Raw genomic sequence first — 19,275 nt, 5'->3', positions numbered from 1 at the left:
AATTTTCAGAATGCTATATATATATATTTTTTTTTTATTTTTGATGTAGCGAACCCCGTAGCTATTACTGTCCATTAATAAATAAATACATTAAATTTTTGGTGTACTTGGATATTTAGATTTTGGGTATTTGACCATAATAGGTAAAAGTCCAATTTCAAATTTTTCAGTTCTTTGACCACATTCATTCTGTTTCAAAAACCTATGCTGTGTCAAATATTTAATCACAGGCCAAATTCAGAGTTGTATCAAGCTTGCATGTAGTGTCCATACTTGCCCCATCTGTTTAGGGTTCGACCTCTGCAGTCGTATCAAGCTTTCGCCCTGCAGAGCATTTAATTAGTTTTGCATCCACTCTTATTCGAACATCAGTTTTTGGCCATGAGCGAGTTTAATGCTATTTATTTTCATGGTGATATGCTAACGGTCAAGGTCACATCACGATTGAGGGGAAAAATTATAGGTTCTTCCTTATGTCTAAATGAACAAAAAATAAAGGTAACCACTTATATTTGAACTTCACTAATTTGATAAGACGGATTCCCATTAGGAGATGATAAATTCTATTTAATATCAGTGACTGATCTAGATGTCAGAGGTCAAAGTCACTTATTTGTGTTATAGAAATTACTTGTATGCTTCAGCTAACTGTCAACTTTAACCAAACTTAACCAGTTATTTTAGGAGTTTATGAAACCCTTTCAATGATATTAATGTCAGAGGTCAATGTACAGCTGAAAGCATTAGGGATAAAGCTTCAAGACACTAAGGAGTGTCATACTAAAATTTAGTGTTCATCAAAATTTGGTACAATGGTTTTCCATTAGAAAAGAATTAATTGATTGAATTTTGTACAATGGTTCCCATTAGAATAGAATTAACTGTAATTAAATAAAAACAACATTCAAGTTCTTTAGTGTAACCATATTTTATAATGTATAAATACTGTTATAAACAAATTGAAAAGGGGAATATGGAAACAAGAGCAGTGCTCTTATACAAATCTATTTCCAAAGTTCTTTGGGATAGGCAGAGGAGATGCTCCAGAAGTTCTATTGAAATAATAACAAAAGTACAGATAGAAGTGCAAATCAAATATAAAGTATGAAGCAATAAAGATAGTAAATCAATAAATATCACTTAAAGTTAGAACAATTGTTAATAAGTGTTAGTTTTTTATAAAAGAATCAAAATTATAATAAAACAAAAAATAATTCATCCTTTTATCTAATTATATGGATGTTATTCAAATATTGAATAAAAAAAATGTAAAATAATAAATTCATTAGCAGTTGTAAGAAGTTTTAATAGTTCCTTCCCCTTTCTTTGTAAGTTTGGGTGTATAGCAAGAAATGAATAATACAGTTGAATTCCACACTGTGTTCACTTTCTTCAGCCAGTGAAAATGTTCAGGTTGCCTTAAAATAAGAATTCTAATATTGATTTTTATGTAAATCTTTTTAACAGAAGAGGAAATTATTTTCCACTGACTATCTGAAATAGAGATCAAATATCATGATGAGAATGCATATAAAACTATTTATAGTTAAGTAATCTAGATGATTTTGAACTATCTGTGAAGTTCAGAAATAATGGAATAATTTATCAACATAACTTTAATTATCTTGAGATTAGAATGAAATCTGATCTTGTCCTACACTGGGAGTTAGTAGTCTGACATTTTATGATATGATATTGGTTTACCATTTATGTGGTGGGTTATTGATTTAGGAAAACATTTACATGGTCTTTTGTTATCACTGATTTCTTTCTATTTTATAATATTGGATAAACAATTCACAATAAATTTTATCAACGCCTTTCAATATAAATGTTATTTTTCTATGAAATTTATGTTTGAAGTGTTAGTTAGGCTTATTTAGTCTTGCTGTTTATGGTATCAAATTCTATATCTGTAGGTTTGCAGCTATAAATCTTTAAATTCGATCAAATTAATTGAAAAGTTAGACAAAACAATGTTCTTAACTAGCACTTTACAAAAATTTTATTTTGATAGAAATTTATAAAGATTTTTTTTTATCAATAAATATTTCAGGACTATCATATGCAGCAGTACATTACTATAAGAAAGTATTAGGAATGACACCTATTGAAGAACACCCATATGTAAGTATACAATGTATTTATAAATATTTCAACCAAGGTCATTTACAGACATTTTTTGTGCATTAATGTTGATTGATTGTTGCATGCTTAATGTCCAGTGACAACTGTGCATTTAGAATGTTGTAATGTACCTTTAGAGACATCAATAGTTTGGTACTGTAGGAATTGTCCATGGATTTATAAACGAACTGCAGGTAGTGAATAAAAATTTCACACATTTGTAATTGAAAAACACCTCAATTCAAAAAAATAAAATAACAAGTGACTGATTTGAGTAAACTTTTTAAATCAGTTACAAAACTATGTAGTGAACATAGCAGATTGTAGACATTTTGATTTATTAAATACAGTCATGTCAACATTTTACTTCTCAATGATTTTTTCTTAAAAAAAATTAGCAAAATTGCACAGTTATAAAATAAATACTTTATATAGCTTTTCTATGATATGATTTGTCAAAGTTATATTTGTGACTTATTATTCTGACTGTTTGCTTTTTATTTAAGGGTAAATATGACTTAAGCAGAGAGGCAGCCTACAACTTATCACTGATCTATCAAGCCAGTGGCTCTCTAGAGTATGCAAAACAAATTGTTAACAAATATCTAGTGATATAAGGTAAAGTATTCTAATATTCTGATACTAAATTTTCTCTTCAGTAAAGTTGATATGCTCTATTGCAGTATGCTTTACATGGGCATGTATTTCAGGAACCATAACTATTACACATTCATCAGCAGGCAAATAAGATCATAATAGTTTTAACTACATTTTTTGCATCATTGATCTTTTCCAAGTGACAAAAGAGTCCATATAATCATTCTCACTTGAATCACAACCTTGACATCCAAACAAGGTCAATTTGGCTTATTCTTCTTATTTAAAAAATATAAATAGAAGAAGATATGGACATCAATGTTACCGAATTTCAACCATGCAAAATTACCAGACTTCTTCTTCATGCTTAGGTTTTCAGTAATCTATCAAACAGGCTGAAGATCATCTACTGGTTCTCAACAATGAAAAGGCATTCACACAATATTCAAAGCAGAAAATCAATTAAGACAAATTGTTAAAAAAATTCAACAGAAACAACCCATAATTTAGAATTGCAATAAAACAAATGGATAATCATGTACTGCAAATTCAGAAAGAAAATATATTGTATTTATAGTGCAATTGTTGAACAATGATCAAAAATGCAACATTAATCATTACCAAATGCTGCATAAAAAAATAATGGTTTCAAAATTTTAAATGTAATTTTTTATTTTTACAAAACATATTCTGTCACAATTTCAGCAATTCTAATTAAATTATTTATTGTCTTATAAACATATGCTTGTTTGAGCAAGAATACAAACAAAATATAACTCATTGAGTAAATCTTGGATTTAATTGTTGATACTATGTATGATTGTATGATTGTTTATCAATACACTAAGGTGTCATGGGAATATGGTTTAAAACTTTGAATCTCTTAATTGAAAGCCAAGGTTACTGCCTAAGCTTAATATCACAAATCTTAGGATAATGTTTATAGAATTGTCTGCTGTATACTTAAATAATGCTTTGAATTAAATATTGTTATTTGAAATTATTGTTCATCCCCACTATCAGAACAGTTGGAAATCGGCATCCATTTCCTGCATAAAAGTCAACAGAATTTTTTTTATTGAGTTTGGCAGACCTTAGGTTCATGTTCACAAATCATCCCTCAGAAGTTACTTTTGCTTTAGTACTGCTTGGAGTTTAATAATACTTTGTATGATTGTTAACAATCACTTAAAAGTGTGTTTAAGACAAGTATGAAGAAGGTCAAGGTCACATTTATAGATAAATGTTGTAGATAACCATTTCTGTTTTGTCCTGCCTGTGTAGTCCCAGAAATTCCAGACATAACTACACTAATCTGGCTGCGTAAAATATTTACATGAAGCTTTACATTTTAGAAGGTATAAAACCTTGATGCCTTATACCTTGTATACAGATGCCTTCTGTTCTGAAGTTTCTGTCTGTCATATGTCCATTGTCATTGACATCATTTTCAATGTTCAGCATCAGCTTAAAAAAAACCTTGCCATGTGAATTTCACACTTATTATGAGGACATGTGATCCTTGCAATGGTATACATTTTGGAAGGCAGGGTTCACCTGATGTCAACCTATTTTCATGGCTCAATGATCAAAGTTAAAGTTTCGTTGTCAGATAGTATAGAAACAGGTCAAATATATTGATTATAAGATGTAAATTTTCATCTGGCAGGTTTGGTCTGACCTCATTTTCATGGTTCATTAGTCAATATTAAGTTTTTGTGGTTATGTCTGTTTCTCAGATACTATAAGCAATAGGTTGACTTATTTGGGTTATGGAATGATTATGAGGTGAACTTGTCTTTCTGGTTGGGTTTCTCTGACCTTGACCTCATTTTCATGGTTCATTGGTCGGCCTTAAGTTTTTAATGGTCAAGTCCATTTTTAGCTCACCTGGCCGAAAGTCAGAGTGAGCTTTTCTCATCACTTGGCATCTGTTCTCCGTCGTCGTAGTCATCATTAGCTTTTACAAAAAAATTCTCCTCTGAAACTACTGTGCCAAATTGAACCAAACTTGGTCACAATCATCATCAAAAAATGTGTCATATGACCCGCCTGTCAATCAAGATGGCCGTCATGGCTAGAAATAGAACATAGGGGTAAAATGCAAGTTTTGTCTATTATCTTGAAAAACACTATGAATTGAGAAATGTGACATGGGTTGAAATGTTGAGAAAGTTTAGATATACATACTGTTTGTTTACCTCAAGTCTTTCAGACGACTTCTTACAGAAGTTATAGTCGTTGAATGTTAAATTTTATAATTTTTGTCTATTATTATGAAAACTTTAATAGATACAGAGAAATTCTTATTAGGAAAAAATGAATATAGCAAGACAAGATCTACAAATAAGTCTACATGGCTGAAATCATCAGACAAATCCTTATTGGAGTTATTGCTCTTTAATGATAATTTTTACCAATTTTTTTGCGGTTTTGCCTTATATCTTAAAAACTATAATAGGTAGAAAGAAACTTTACAGGCAAAATGATCAACAAGTCAAGATCAACAGTTAAGTCAACATGACTGAAATCCTCAGTTGACTCCTTATTGAAGCTATTGCCTTTTAATGATGATTTTTGTCCATTTTTTTTCATTTTTGCCTATTAGAAAACTATAAAAATTGTTAGAAACTTATATCTTTGAATATTATTTTAATGAATTTTTAGCTCACCTGGCCCAAAGGGCCAAGTGAGCTTTTCTCATCACTTGGCGTCCGTCGTCTGTCGTCCGTCGTCGTCGTTCGTTAACTTTTACAAAAATCTTCTCCTCTGAAACTACTGGGCCAAATTTAACCAAACTTGGCCACAATCATCACTAGGGTATTTAGTTTAAAAAATGTGTCCGATGGCCCCGCCTTTCAACCAAGATGGCAGACGGCTAAAAATAGAACAGAGGGGTAAAATGCAGTTTTTGGCTTATATCTCTGAAACTAAAGCATTTAGAGCAAATTTGACAAATGGGTAAAAATTTTCATCAGGTTAAGATCTATCTGTCGTGAAATTTTCAGACGAATCAGACAAGCCGTTGTTGGGTTGCTGCCCCTGAATTAGTAATTTTAAGGAAATTTTGCAGTTTTTTGTTATTATCTTGAATATTATTATCGATAGAGATAAACTGTAAACAGCAATAATGTTCAGCAAAGTAAGATCTACAAATAAGTCAATATGACCAATATGGTCAATTGACCCCATAAGGAGTTATTGCCCTTTAAAGTCAAATTTAACAATTATTCGTAAATTTTTGTAATCTTTTACAAAAAACTTCTCTCCTGAAACAACTGAGACAAATTTAACCAAACTTGGCCACAATCATCACTAGGGTATCTAGTTTAAAAAATATGTCCGATGACCCTGCCTGCCAACCAACATGTCAGACATGGCTAAAAATAGAACTTAGGGGGAAAATGCAGTTTTTAGAAAATGACGCAGTCAATTTTCTTTTACCATTGACCAGACTTCCAATCCGCATTCGGAACTCGGTTCCGTATTTACATTCTTAAAGTGAATGTTCGTATGCTCATACATTGGTAAAAGAAAGACAACTCCAGCGTTGCAAATGTACATTTTAAAATAACAGATGGTGTTGTCTCCCTTCAACATGTCTTGTTGTGTACAAAATGGCGGTCATTAACCTTCGTGACCGTCGGACAATTTTCAATCATCTTGTTGGAAATACAACTGGAACAGACTTAAATTTGTAATTTTCATTCTTTAATTTCTTAACCTGTCAACTTGCACGATTCAGGCGTGAAATACTCGATTTTGACCCCTTGTCACGATTGCACGATTTTGTTAAATTCTACTGTTCCCAATTTCGAACTTTCTCAAACTTTTCCCAAGGGAGACAACTGTGATCAGCCAATCAAAATCGTTGTTTCTCCTGAACTTTGGGTATTGTAAACTGCAGATGTGCTAAATTTTGAACTTGTCAGGAACTCAGAATATTGTAGAAATCGTGATCATGGCAGACCAATTTTCAATTACAAGAAGGTTCTTACACAGCTTAAGAAGTAAATCATGACTGGTTGACAAAGTTCAAAGATGCAGATCAACCATAAACATAATAAACAGTAGCTAATGGACAAATTTTACACTTATGGTAACAGATCATACATGTTGTCATTCTTGAAATTAAATTACCAAATCCATTAAAGTACAATGTTCTATCTTTTAATTTTCACAAAGAATCAGATATATTTCCTTCTTTGTGAATATTTTTATATTTGAAAAGTCAACAATCACTTTAATATTCCTGTGACCAATAATCTGATAATCCACCTTTAAGGTTCATCTAATATACACCAACAAAAATGGCTGTGTTTACACCATGAAATTTTCTCTGAATGCAGACAAAACTGTGTAATTCTAATAGTTTTAAATCCACGCAGCACCTGGCCACAACTCCTCTTTTTCCTGTGGTACATGAAAACAATAAACCGGTTTGGTACATTGTTGAGGTCTGAAAGTGACTTATAACTGCCAACAGCCACATTATTTGGACTCTGGTAGATAGTACCTCAGACTGTTATCTCATTGGCAATCACATCCCATCTCCTTATTTTATTACGGGTCAATTATTTGAAATAAATGACTACAGTACTAAACATTAAATCATTTGAAAAAAATAATTTTGCAATAATTTATGTTGTCATTTTAAGATTTCAGTGTAAGCTTGATTACTACAGGCTCTTCACAATGAAATTAAGTTGTATAAATGGTGTCACATTGTTTGTAATTGTGAAACTAGTATAACAATACTATTGTCTAAATCTACAGAAATTGATCACGTTTAGGTAACTGAAATAACAATGTGATTATGTCACTAGGTCACCTGTAACTTATCTCTTGAATAAGGACTATGTTTGGTATAAGAGCTTTCTTACTACAGGCTCTTCATAATCATTTTGTTAAATAATTCTACAAATAAGGGAAACAAATTCACATATTACTTTGAATATTGTAGATTGTTCAGGTAGTCTTGAGCTATTTCTTTGTACAGCAGAACAACTAGTAGTTATTTTCACTTCACACACATATATATATATATATCTTGACAAACAAATAAAAACGCTATAGATTGTGGAAACAATTCATATCTATTCTATCAATTACCCTACCTACCATAAACTGAACGCCTAAGATTCATTAGGTAAATTAAGTAAAAATCAAGACTTGCATCAAAAATATCCTAATATGAGAGACAATGGCGTCATTTTTACTTAGAGCTTTCAGCTCTTTGATTGACTTATATCTCTGAAACTAAAGCAAATGTATAACGATTGCATTATTTCATGCATCAATTGTAAATAAAATTATCAGGTGAGCCACACAGGCTCCTTGGAGCCTCTAGTTAGAATTAGTCATTAGAAGTTTAATGAGTACATTAAGTACTTTGATATCTTGTAATTGCTACTGAATGTCTAGAGCTGTTGTTATATTTTAATCATTAAGATTTGTAGGTATAAGAATTCCTTAGATAGGTCTGTATAAGATGTGTCTTGCAATTTTTCAGATATCAAATCTATCGCATTGTTTCAAATTGAAGACATTGGCGAAAACAAAACTTCGAAGTCATTCCCTTCTTTTCCATTTGACAGAGTTGTTTCTTGTGCTGTGTGAAGTTCATAACACTTTCCTTGTGCTGTGTGAAGGTCATAACACTTTCCTTGTGCTGTGTGAAGGTCATAACACTTTCCTTGTGCTGTGTGAAGTTCATAACACTTTCCTTGTGCTGTGTGAAGGTCATAACACTTTCCTTGTGCTGTGTGAAGGTCATAACACTTTCCTTGTGCTGTGTGAAGTTCATAACACTTTCCTTGTGCTGTGTGAAGTTCATAACACTTTCCTTGTGCTGTGTGAAGTTCATAACACTTTCCTTGTGCTGTGTGAAGGTCATAACACTTTCCTTGTGCTTTAAGGCATCAAGTGTATGCACTTGTATTATTACAGTTATGGTGTATTTGTACTTGAGATAGCTTTTCTTATTTGTACTATTTCACTTTGTCTCTTTTGGGTTATAAGTTTATCAAAATTGTAATGTGTTCCATCTGAATTATTTACCCCATTCATACATTATTGTCTATCAAGTTAACTCTCAAATATCTGGATGTGTCCTGTGGAGACCCATGATAAATTAAATTCTTTCTGAAGCGAAGAAAAACATTGCCAGCATAATCATCCCCCCCCACTCCAAAGAAAGGGGATATACTGGTTTACATCTGTCCTTCCTTTTATTTGTCTGTGTTTCCTCCCATCCATCCCATAAAATATTGGTCACATTTTTCTCAGGAACTACAAATTAGAGCTTTTTGATATTTGGTATCAAGCTTAATGTGAGCATGCTCTAGAATTGGTGCATTTTCATCCACCGCTCTTCCTCCACCAATAAAAACTGACGAAATAGCACAATAGTGCTGAAAGTGGCATTAAACACCAATCAATCAATCAAGTTCTTGTTTAATAAATACTTTTATTTTCTTAAACTAAATTGCAGTTTATGAAATTTTCATTGCATTGCTTGTAACTGTTAATTTCGCTATATATGTACATGTTATTTCATTTTTAGAAAAGACCAAACTAAATAATTCTTTTACATACTAAAGAGAAAAAAATTGTAAACAAATTTGAGTTCAGTTAGGAACTGTTGGTCCAACACCATCACTTCTTTTCTCCTATTATTAGCAATATCATATCAATCAATTCTTATCTTTTATGATTAGATTTATTCAAATTTTCTGGTTTATGAGACATTCCGATGGTACTTACATGAAAGAAATTAATTGAAAATATATATAAGGCTATTTTATTGTTATCATAGATATTCCATACCACAATCAATATTGTAATACTTAATTTCCAGTAAGTTACTGAAATGAATAAAATGTTGGCAAAATAATTACACAATATTAGATATTGAATAGAAAGTTGGCAATAAAATGGAACAATATTTGATGATATTTAACAATAGGGAACACACTGAAATGTCTAGCCTGTTTCTATATTTTAATTACTTTGAATAAGTTAAGCTTTCTGTTCACAATGTAAGATTCACATTCAGTTATTCTGCAAATAATCCAGTTATTTTCTATGATTGTTAACGTTTAACTTCTTATACATGTACATGTTTATTTTGATTAAAAAGAGATGTGGGGTATACACCAATGACACAGCAATCAAGTACACTAAAAACAAACACACATATAAAAGTCAAATTCCAAAACTTCCAGAATTTAAAAAGTTGTGAATAAAAACATCAGTATCAAAAATTTGCCATCATCACAACATTCTATATATAACAAAAAATTATTGAGATAAGACATAAGACAACCATTGATGAGGTACATGAACACATGTTATTTGTGCTCGCCTAGCCCATAGGGCCAAGTGAGCTATTCTCCTTACTATTGTCAATACTTGATGTCCATCATCTGTTTACTTTCACAAAAATCTTCTCCTGTTAAACTACTTGCTCATTGGAATCAAACTTGCTTATAATCATTCTAGTTAGAAAGAAATGTCTTATGATCTTGTATGCCAACCAAATTGGTGACCAAGGCTAAAAATAAAACAGGTAAAATGCAAGTAATATCTTTTTTCTTGAAAGCTGTATTGATTACAGAAAATATTGCAAGACAGTAATGTTCAGAATGATAAAATCTACATATTGATCATTTGAACAAAAATTGCCCTTAAATGGCAATTTTACAATTTTTGTGATTTTGGATTTTATCTTGAAAAATATCGTAGATAGAGAGGAAATGTATAAACAAAAATATCAGCGGGGAAAGATCTTCAAATAAGCCAACATGGTTAAACTCATCAGTCAACTACTTATAGCATTGCATCTTGACTGCTTAAATCATCAGTTGACTACTTAATAGAAGTTATTGCCCTTTAATGACTAATTTTACCTTTTTGTGACTTTTGCAAAAACTAAATAGAGAGAATCTGTAAATAACAAAAATGATCAGCATAGTATGGCCTAAATCATCAGATGACTCTTTATAGAAGTTGTTGCCCTTGAATGAGGATTTTAACCATTTTTTGGTGGGTTTTTTTTTTGGCATAAATATAGTAGATAGAGTGAATCTATTATTAGCAAAAACGATCAGCCAAATAAGATTCACAAAAAAGTCAACATGGCTGAGAGCAAAAATGATCAGCAAAATAAGATTCACAAATAAGTCAACATGTCTGAGAGCAAAAATGATCAGCAAAATAAGATTCACAAATAAATCAACATGGCTGAGAGCAAAAATGATCAGCAAAATAAGATTCACAAATAAGTCAACATGGCTGAGAGCAAAAATGATCAGCAAAATTAGATTCACAAATAAGTCAACATGGCTGAGATCAATAGACTAAAGGAGTAATTTCCCTTGAATGATGATTTTTTTTTTACCCTTTTTTGTGCTTTTTACAGAAACTATTATCATTGATAGAGAGAAACTGACAAATAGAAAAAAATAATCAGCAAAATAAGGTCTACATATTGATCAAAAATGATCAAATCATTAAAATGACTGAATCATCGGTCATCTACTTCCAATGGGAGCTAGATTATGATTTTTGTATTATTTTTGGTGAAAGACAGAACAGTGAACAGTTAAAGTTATCAGCACCACAAGACCTACAAATAGGTTAATACAAATGAAATAGTCAACCAATTCTTAACAGGGGTTGTTGTCCCATATTCACAATTTTAAACATTTTTTTTTCTTGAAAATTATATTGAACTGACAAAAACTTGGTCAGCAAAATTAATCTACAAAACAGGGTTTTGGCCCACACAGTTTCCATGCAAAACAAATATCAATATTGCATTGTATCAATTTAATGCAAAAATGCAAGGTGAGTGATGCAGGCTCCTTTTGATTTCAACTCTCCTCATTTTAATCTCACTCAGTGGAATAATTAAAGGTATATCAAAGAAGATGTAGTAAAAATCAGTGCAGGAAAAATAGTGAACTCTATAATAAGGTCATTATAGTCTACAAAAACAGAAGCATAGACTATACAATGATAAACAATGCAGTGTTTAGGGATGCTTGCAGTTACTGAAACAAACACAAGTTCTTATTATCATGCTGGTATTGTTGACTTGCAGTGCATAATTTGTCAGGAAATGAACATAATTGATTCTCAACACAACTTCTAGAGCATGGAAATATGGTCAAGGTTATGTGACAATCAAAAGCTGACAACATTAGCAACCACCATACACAGTTTGGTTAACCTAAGTGAAAGTGGGAATGTTTTCAATTGTTTGTAATGTCTTTAGAAAAGTCATATCTAAGCCTTATTGACTCAAAAGTATGAATGAAAATATCACCTGTATGATAGCCGGAAAAAAGGCATATTAGTATACCAATTAGATTTTACTTCTTCCCATTTTATTATATGACCGCAAAAAAGTTTTTGAGTTCGTTTAATGCTATCATGTCGTCAGCGGCGTCATCGTCCAAAGACATATATGGTTTCCGGACATAACTTTAGTTTAAGGGAATAGATCTCTATGAAATTTTACAAGAAGGTTCAATACCACAAAAGGAAGGTTGGGATTGATTTTGGGGGTTATGGTACCAACAGTTTAGGAATTATGGGCCAAAAAGAGGCCAAAAACAAGCATTTTTGTAGTTTCCGGACAACTTGTGTGTGAGTGTATGGATCTCTCTGAAATTGTACCACAAGGTTCCATATCACAAAGGGAAGGCTTGGATTGCGTTTTGGGGTAATTGCCCTAAACGTTCAGGAATTAGGAGCAAAAAAGGGGTCAAAAACAAGCATTTTTTTAGTTTCCAGACACAACTTGTGTTTAAGTGTATGGATCTCTCTGAAATTGTACTACAAGGTTCCATACCACAAAGGGAAGGCTGGGATTGAGTTTGGGGGTAATTACTCCAAAAGGGGGGGGGGGGGAGGGGTCAAAAAGATTGGGGGGGGGGGGGGGTTCACACTATTTTTCTTCAAGATTTTTCAAAATTTTAATTTTTTCAAAAAATAATTTTTAGGGGGATTTTTTTTTTCATAATTTTTTGGTTTTTTTTCCTAAATATTTTCAATTTTTACATTGATTATTTCTGATTTATATATAAAAGCAACACATACTGTGATATGGCAGGAGATACACACCAAACAGGGTGTGTAAATTATTATATATAACAGATTAACTAAGTATTGTGCAACAGCACAGTATTGCACAATAGCACAATATTGCGCAATAGCAAGAAATCTTCAATTGCACAGTATTGCGCAATAGCAAGAAATCTTCAATTGCACAGTATTGGGCAATAGCAAGAAATCTTCAATAGTACAGTATTGGCAATAGCCCAGTATTGCGCAATAGCAAGAAATCTTCAATTGCACAGTATTGCACAATAGCAAGAAATCTTCAACTGCACAGTATTGCGCAATAGCAAGAAATCTTCAATTGTACAGTATTGCAAAATAGCACAATATTGTGCAATAGCACATTATTACGCAATAGCAAGAAATCTTCAATTGAAAATAAATAGAAATCTTTTAACCAATTTCAATGGGATTAATTTAAAGTCTTTAATTTTTGGGGGTTCTAACCTTGTATTACTATTTTGGATATTAGGCCCCATTTTTAAATTGGTCTACATTGATTTTTTATTTTGGGCCCTGTTTTCAAATTAGTCCATATTAAGGTTTGAAAGGTCCAAAATTAAACTTTGTAAATTAAATGTCCCATTTCAAATTTTTAAGATCTTTGACCTCATTTATTTTGTGTCAGAAACCTATATTATGTAAAAAAAATTTGATCACAGTCCAAATTCAGACAGTATCAAGCTTGAATATTGTGTCCAAACTTGCCCCAACTGTTCAGGGTTCGACCTCTGCGGTCCTATCAGGCTATGCTCGGTGAAGCATTTTATTGATATTGGACCATTAAGTAGATTAAATGTCCCATTTCAAATTTTTAAGTTATCTGACCACATTTATTCTGTGTCAGAAATCTATAATGTGTCAAATATTTAATCACTATCCAAATTCAGAGCTGCATCAAGCTTGAATATTGTGTCCATACTTGCCCCAACTGTTCAGAGTTTGACCCCTGCAGTTGTATCCAAGTGCTCCAGGCGGAGCACATTTTTGTAAAAGGTATCCTAAAACATAGGTTTCATCATGACATAATTCCTAAGCAAGATCCTGTATACTTTTTGTTTAACATCTTAAAACTTTTAACTTTTTATATCATGTATAGATAAGATAAGATAAGATATTTTATTTCCAATTATGGGCCCCAAAGGGCATAAACATTACAACATCAATAATTTTTTCATAATACAATACAAACAATGAGATAAAAAAAAAAAAAAAAGTTAAACGAGAACTATTTAAGTTCTTAAAGAATACGTAGATAAAGAATCTATAGTATGTTGTTTTTTTTAATACTAATGCATTTTATTGCAAGTGTGGTTGATATAGATAACAAACAAGCAGCCCAAAAAGAAAAAAAGAAAAATAGATATCCACATATGTATAGTACACAAAAAGTTGGATCAATTAAATATATAATAATTAGCCAAAAAGAAAGTAGAAATTAAACATGTCCATGACTCATCCTGTGTCAGCAGCAAATAGGAAAGCATTATGGTTTCCTAAAGGCAGCTGACACCAGGGGGCGATACCTTATGGGCCATAGGCATGTAAAATGTGTGTAAATGTCTCTTTCCTACCTGTATCAAAAGCAAACAAGGAAGCATCATAGGTAACTTGAATGCAGTTGATACCAGGGGACGATGCCTCAAGGATATAAGAGAACATTTGAATAAATAATATATCTTAACAATTATTTTTTTTTTTAATCGGCTAGTATGTTTGTGACATTCAGATGAATATAATTTTCTATGTCCAATCAAATGTATATACACACATAGATTTCCTTTAACTAATCTTCACTAAGGAAGATGTTTGTATATAAAATTACATATTATTTTAAGTAACTCAACATTTTCTACACTAAATAACCAGATAATTTTGCTTTGACTGTTCATGTGATTAAAATAAGAATTATATTGTGCAATACTAGCTAACATACAATTTCTATCATCCTCAAATTTGTTACAATCAAATAGAAAATGAGCCTCATCTTCGACAGTATTGGAAGAACATTTATTACATATTCTGTTAATTCGGGGAATACCCTGATATCTACCTAATTCTATTTGTAATCTATGAGAAGATACACGTAATTTAGTAAAACTTCTTCTAAGTTCAAAATTCTTGATCAATGTTAGATATTTTTCAAAACCAAAATTTGTTTTATATAAAAGGTAGGTTTTCAGTTTACTGTCTGAAAATTTATCTATTTGTTTTTTCCAACAGCTAATAAACAATATTGATAGCTTGGTTTGTATATATTTCTTAAATTTGTATAAGGATTCACAAAATGGAGCATTTATGGCATTTGTATAGTCAATACCAAGTATTTTAAAAACAACATTTATTGAACCATACCATGATGTTATATTCATGTGATGTAGTGTCTTTGATTGTGTATATGCCTCTTTTAATAGAGGAAAATTATTACCTAAATTCTCTAATCTATACCAGTACAATAACATTCCTTTTATAATATTAAAATATATTGGAAATCTTCCAAGTTCAGATAACACTGCAGCATTTGTTGTTTTCTTGTGTACCCCAAGTATAAATTTACAAAATTTTATATGAAGTTTCTCACAGGGTAAACCTGAATATAATTTTTCAAAAGATATATCTTCCTTCTTACATTTAGAGGAAAGAGAATTAAACATCCCCCATATTTCGCTACCATATAATAAAATAGGTTTTACAGTGTGGTCAAAAACATGAATACTTGTTTTTACATCAGGATTAAGTGATAAAAGATCTTTCCTTAATTTGAAATGAGCTTTCAGGGATTTTTTGTATAGTTCATTTTGAGCATAACTGAATGAACCAGATGAGCTTAAATATAAACCTAGGTATTTGTATTTTGAAACACATTCCAGATTTATATTCTGAAATGTGAATATCTGTTTTACATGTCTGCCTGCCTTGTTGAAAATCAGCACCTTATTCTTATTAGTATTCACATTGAGACACCAATCTTTGCAAAATTAATCAAGCATTCCCAGCTTTTCTCGTAGTCCTTCAGCTGATGTAGATAATAAAACAATATCATCAGCATACATTAAACAATGTAGATCTTTGTCATTGACATTAACTGGGTCTCTAGTATCAGACAAATATCTGGGCAAATCATTTATGAATATCTTGAATAAATTCGGACTGAGGTTGTCACCTTGTTTGACTCCAATATCTAATGGGAAAAAATCACTTACTTGATTTTGAATTTTGACACATGATTTGCTAATTTCATACATACTTTTAATAATGTTATAAAAATAAGACCCAGCCCCAATATCTAGTAGTTTAATCTTGATCCCTGTATGTATAACAGTATCAAAAGCCTTCTGAAAATCAACAAAACAGGCAAACAGTCTACCTTCTTTTGAATTACAGTATTTGTTAATAAGACAGTTTAAAATAAACATATGATCTGCAGTTCTGGCTTTCCTTGTGAATCCAATTTGACTATCATGTATAATATTATGTTCCTGAAGAAATTTGTCCAGTCTTAGACTTAATATTCTATTAAAAAGCTTTCCAATTGCACTTGTTATTGTTATTCCTCTATAATTGTTAGGGTCACTTGTATCGTTGCTTTTAAAAATTGGTGTAATATAACCTTCAGCCCAAGATGTTGGGTATATACCTGAAGACAGACAAGTATTAAACATCTGTTGAAAACTTTTTAAAAGGAAAGTCTGTCCATTCTTTATCATATTATTACTAATGTTATCCAAGCCTGATGATTTATTGCATTTTAAGTGTGAAATGGCTTTGGATATTTCAGACTCAGTGATAACGGAGTCCAACTCGTTGAAACATTTTGAGTTTTCTAACTGTTTCAGTTTTTCACATAGCTCTGTATATCTACTTTGAAATTCACCTTTCAGTTGTGACAACTTTTGGAAATGTGATATCAAAGTTGATGGTTGTACTCCACATTTTTTTTTAGTTTCATTTTTTTCCTGTAGTTCATTAATTAAGTTCCAATACAGTTTTGGATTCTCTTCGTGCAAGGAGTCCAGCTGACTAATCAATGATTGTTTGTATTGTTTGTATTTATATTTCCTTAGTTTGGAGTATTCACGATTCAGTTTATAAAAGTGATTTTTGATAATTGGATCATATGGAAATCTTGAATAAATTTTTCCATAATTAAGCAAGTTAGTTCGAGCTTGTTGTAAACTTGCGTCAAACCACTTTTTGTTTTTTTGTTTGTTTGTGTGTTTTTTTAAAGGTCGTTTAAGTGATAGATTTGCTGCTGATAAAAAGATGTTTGAAAGTTTTGATGATGCTTCATCTACTGATGTCTGAGTAAATTGAATTGTGCTGTTGTTGAATTCTAGTATGTAGTTTTGTAGTGTATCTGAAGAAAGTGTTTCTTGAAATTTTATTGCTGAACAGTCAGTCCAGATATAATTAGGTGTCATATTTTTCAACTGGATTGGAATATCATTTTCTCCAGGAACACAATATTTGCAGATAATTCCCACTCAAGTTTACAATGACAATCAGATAATGTGGGAATAAATCTGGATACTTTAAAATACAGTACATTTTCAAGAATTTCTTCCGACACAGCAACATAATCAACCACACTTGCACCATTGGGGGTATAGCAAGTAAAATTACCAAATGTATCACCAAGAACTCTGCCATTTAAAATTCTTATTTGTTTACTAATGCAAAAATCCAAAACTTCTTTGCCTCTTTGATCAATTTTTTGGTCTCGACTTTTTCTTGTCATAATGTTTTTGTCAGTAGGGTATGTATCAAAAATTGGAGTAAATTTTGAATCATCGTTTACTATAAAGTCATTTTCAGAGCCTATTCTGGCATTAAAATCTCCACATAACAAAATTTCACCCATTTTTTTATACTGAAAGATATCTTTTTCTATGCATTCAAAAACATCAGAAGAGAGTTCTTGGGTATATTTAGACGTAACAGGGGGGTTGTACAGTACACAAATAAATAGGTCACTTTTAAATCCAAAAAAGGATTTTTCTAATTTAATCCATTGATAATCTGGATTACTGTTAATCAATATTTTGACATGAGGTTTAACGTGACTTTTCTGTAGAATTGCTATACCCCCAAAATGACGGTTATTATTTGATAATTTTCTACATATTGGATGATAATGAAATTTACCAATATTGTGTATTTGGGAATTATATCCCACATGAGTTTCGACTAAAAAAACAATGTCGTAATTCTCTATATGTTTCAGAAAAAGGGGATCCTCTGCTTTATTCATGCCCTTTGAAAATAAGCCACCTATATTCCAATAACCAAATTTTACAGATGATTGGTTTGATTTTGGCATTTTGGTTGATACAATTAAATCTGGTATAAATAATAGAATAGATTTTCTATCTATAAAAAAAAAAATAATAAAAATTTGTCTCTAAATAAAAGGAAGAGACAACAAGGAAAATATTCAGAAATGTAAATATTTGAAATAAGTAGATTTATTTAGAGGATAGTTTTTACAATGGTTTTCTAAATACAAATAGTCTATGATATAATGACAGATAATTTCTTTTCTATGTATCCTCTTTTAACTGAATAACTATTAAACTGATTTGGGTTGAATAACCTGATATCCTGGGTTAATTCAAGATCAAAAGTATGATTCAAATGTGAAAACTAAAAATAAAAATGAATAAAATAAAATAAAAAAGGCGAACTTTTATACCTAGCAGAGGTTACATATATATGACCATGTAATAGTGTGACTTCTTCACATAATGGCTGTTTCATTTGAAAAATCTATTCAAATGTGAATATGAATTTATCAGCCCAAAAAAAAGAAGAAATATATAAAGTTGTACATGTATATATAAATTATATGTAAATGACTTTAAACATGTTAAAGGAAGTCAACATAATGATATGGTAATATGTATAATATTAAAAAGCAAGTTATTCATGATGACCTCTGCCACGTCCACGTCCACGTCCTCTTGTGTTGCGCGATTTGGATCTACCTCTTGAATTTGGCATGGGAATGTTTAAGGCAGTGTGTATTCCACGCTTTAAGTTTGCCGATAGCTGAGACACGCCAGAGTCAGAGAGATGAAATTTATCTTCACTTAGTAGCTCTGCAATTGGGTTTCCATTTCGCAACATATTGCCATGATCAACAAGTAGAACATCTTTATTGTCATCATATATTTGTTTCAACAAGGCATTTATGATTTGTCCATTTGTGTTGAAAATTACACTGTCGAGTCGAGGAGTAGTAAGAGAGATGATGCAACCACTATTTTGCCATTTTTGAAGTGCAAGCTTGACAATATCTTGTATTTCTTCTACACATTGCTGTGGTGATTTTATTTTCAAATCATTCGTCAGGGAATGAAACACTCACAGATTTGGAATTATATCCGATATCTCCAAAATAGCTTGTTTAGTTTCTTCTAAATT

The 19,275-nt window shown here is 31.2% G+C and overlaps 1 protein-coding gene across 2 annotated transcripts in view; it reads left to right on the top strand.

The window, feature by feature from the left end:
- The window catches only part of LOC127711830 (general transcription factor 3C polypeptide 3-like), an 89,245-nt gene that overhangs the window by 64,302 nt on the left and 5,668 nt on the right, over positions 1 to 19,275 (top strand). For both annotated transcript variants that reach the window (XM_052217986.1, XM_052217995.1), the window contains exons 26-27: positions 2,057 to 2,127; positions 2,634 to 2,745. In XM_052217986.1, the coding sequence (XP_052073946.1) occupies positions 2,057 to 2,127; positions 2,634 to 2,744 (182 nt within the window). In that variant the 3' untranslated portion in view covers position 2,745. The remainder of the gene's footprint in view (positions 1 to 2,056; positions 2,128 to 2,633; positions 2,746 to 19,275) is intronic.

This window comes from Mytilus californianus, unplaced genomic scaffold (assembly GCF_021869535.1).
Source record: "Mytilus californianus isolate M0D057914Y unplaced genomic scaffold, xbMytCali1.0.p SCAF_1, whole genome shotgun sequence".
NCBI lineage: Eukaryota > Metazoa > Mollusca > Bivalvia > Mytilida > Mytilidae > Mytilus > Mytilus californianus.
Note: the sequence above shows the minus strand (reverse complement) of the source record. Positions and strands in the feature narration are given on the sequence as shown.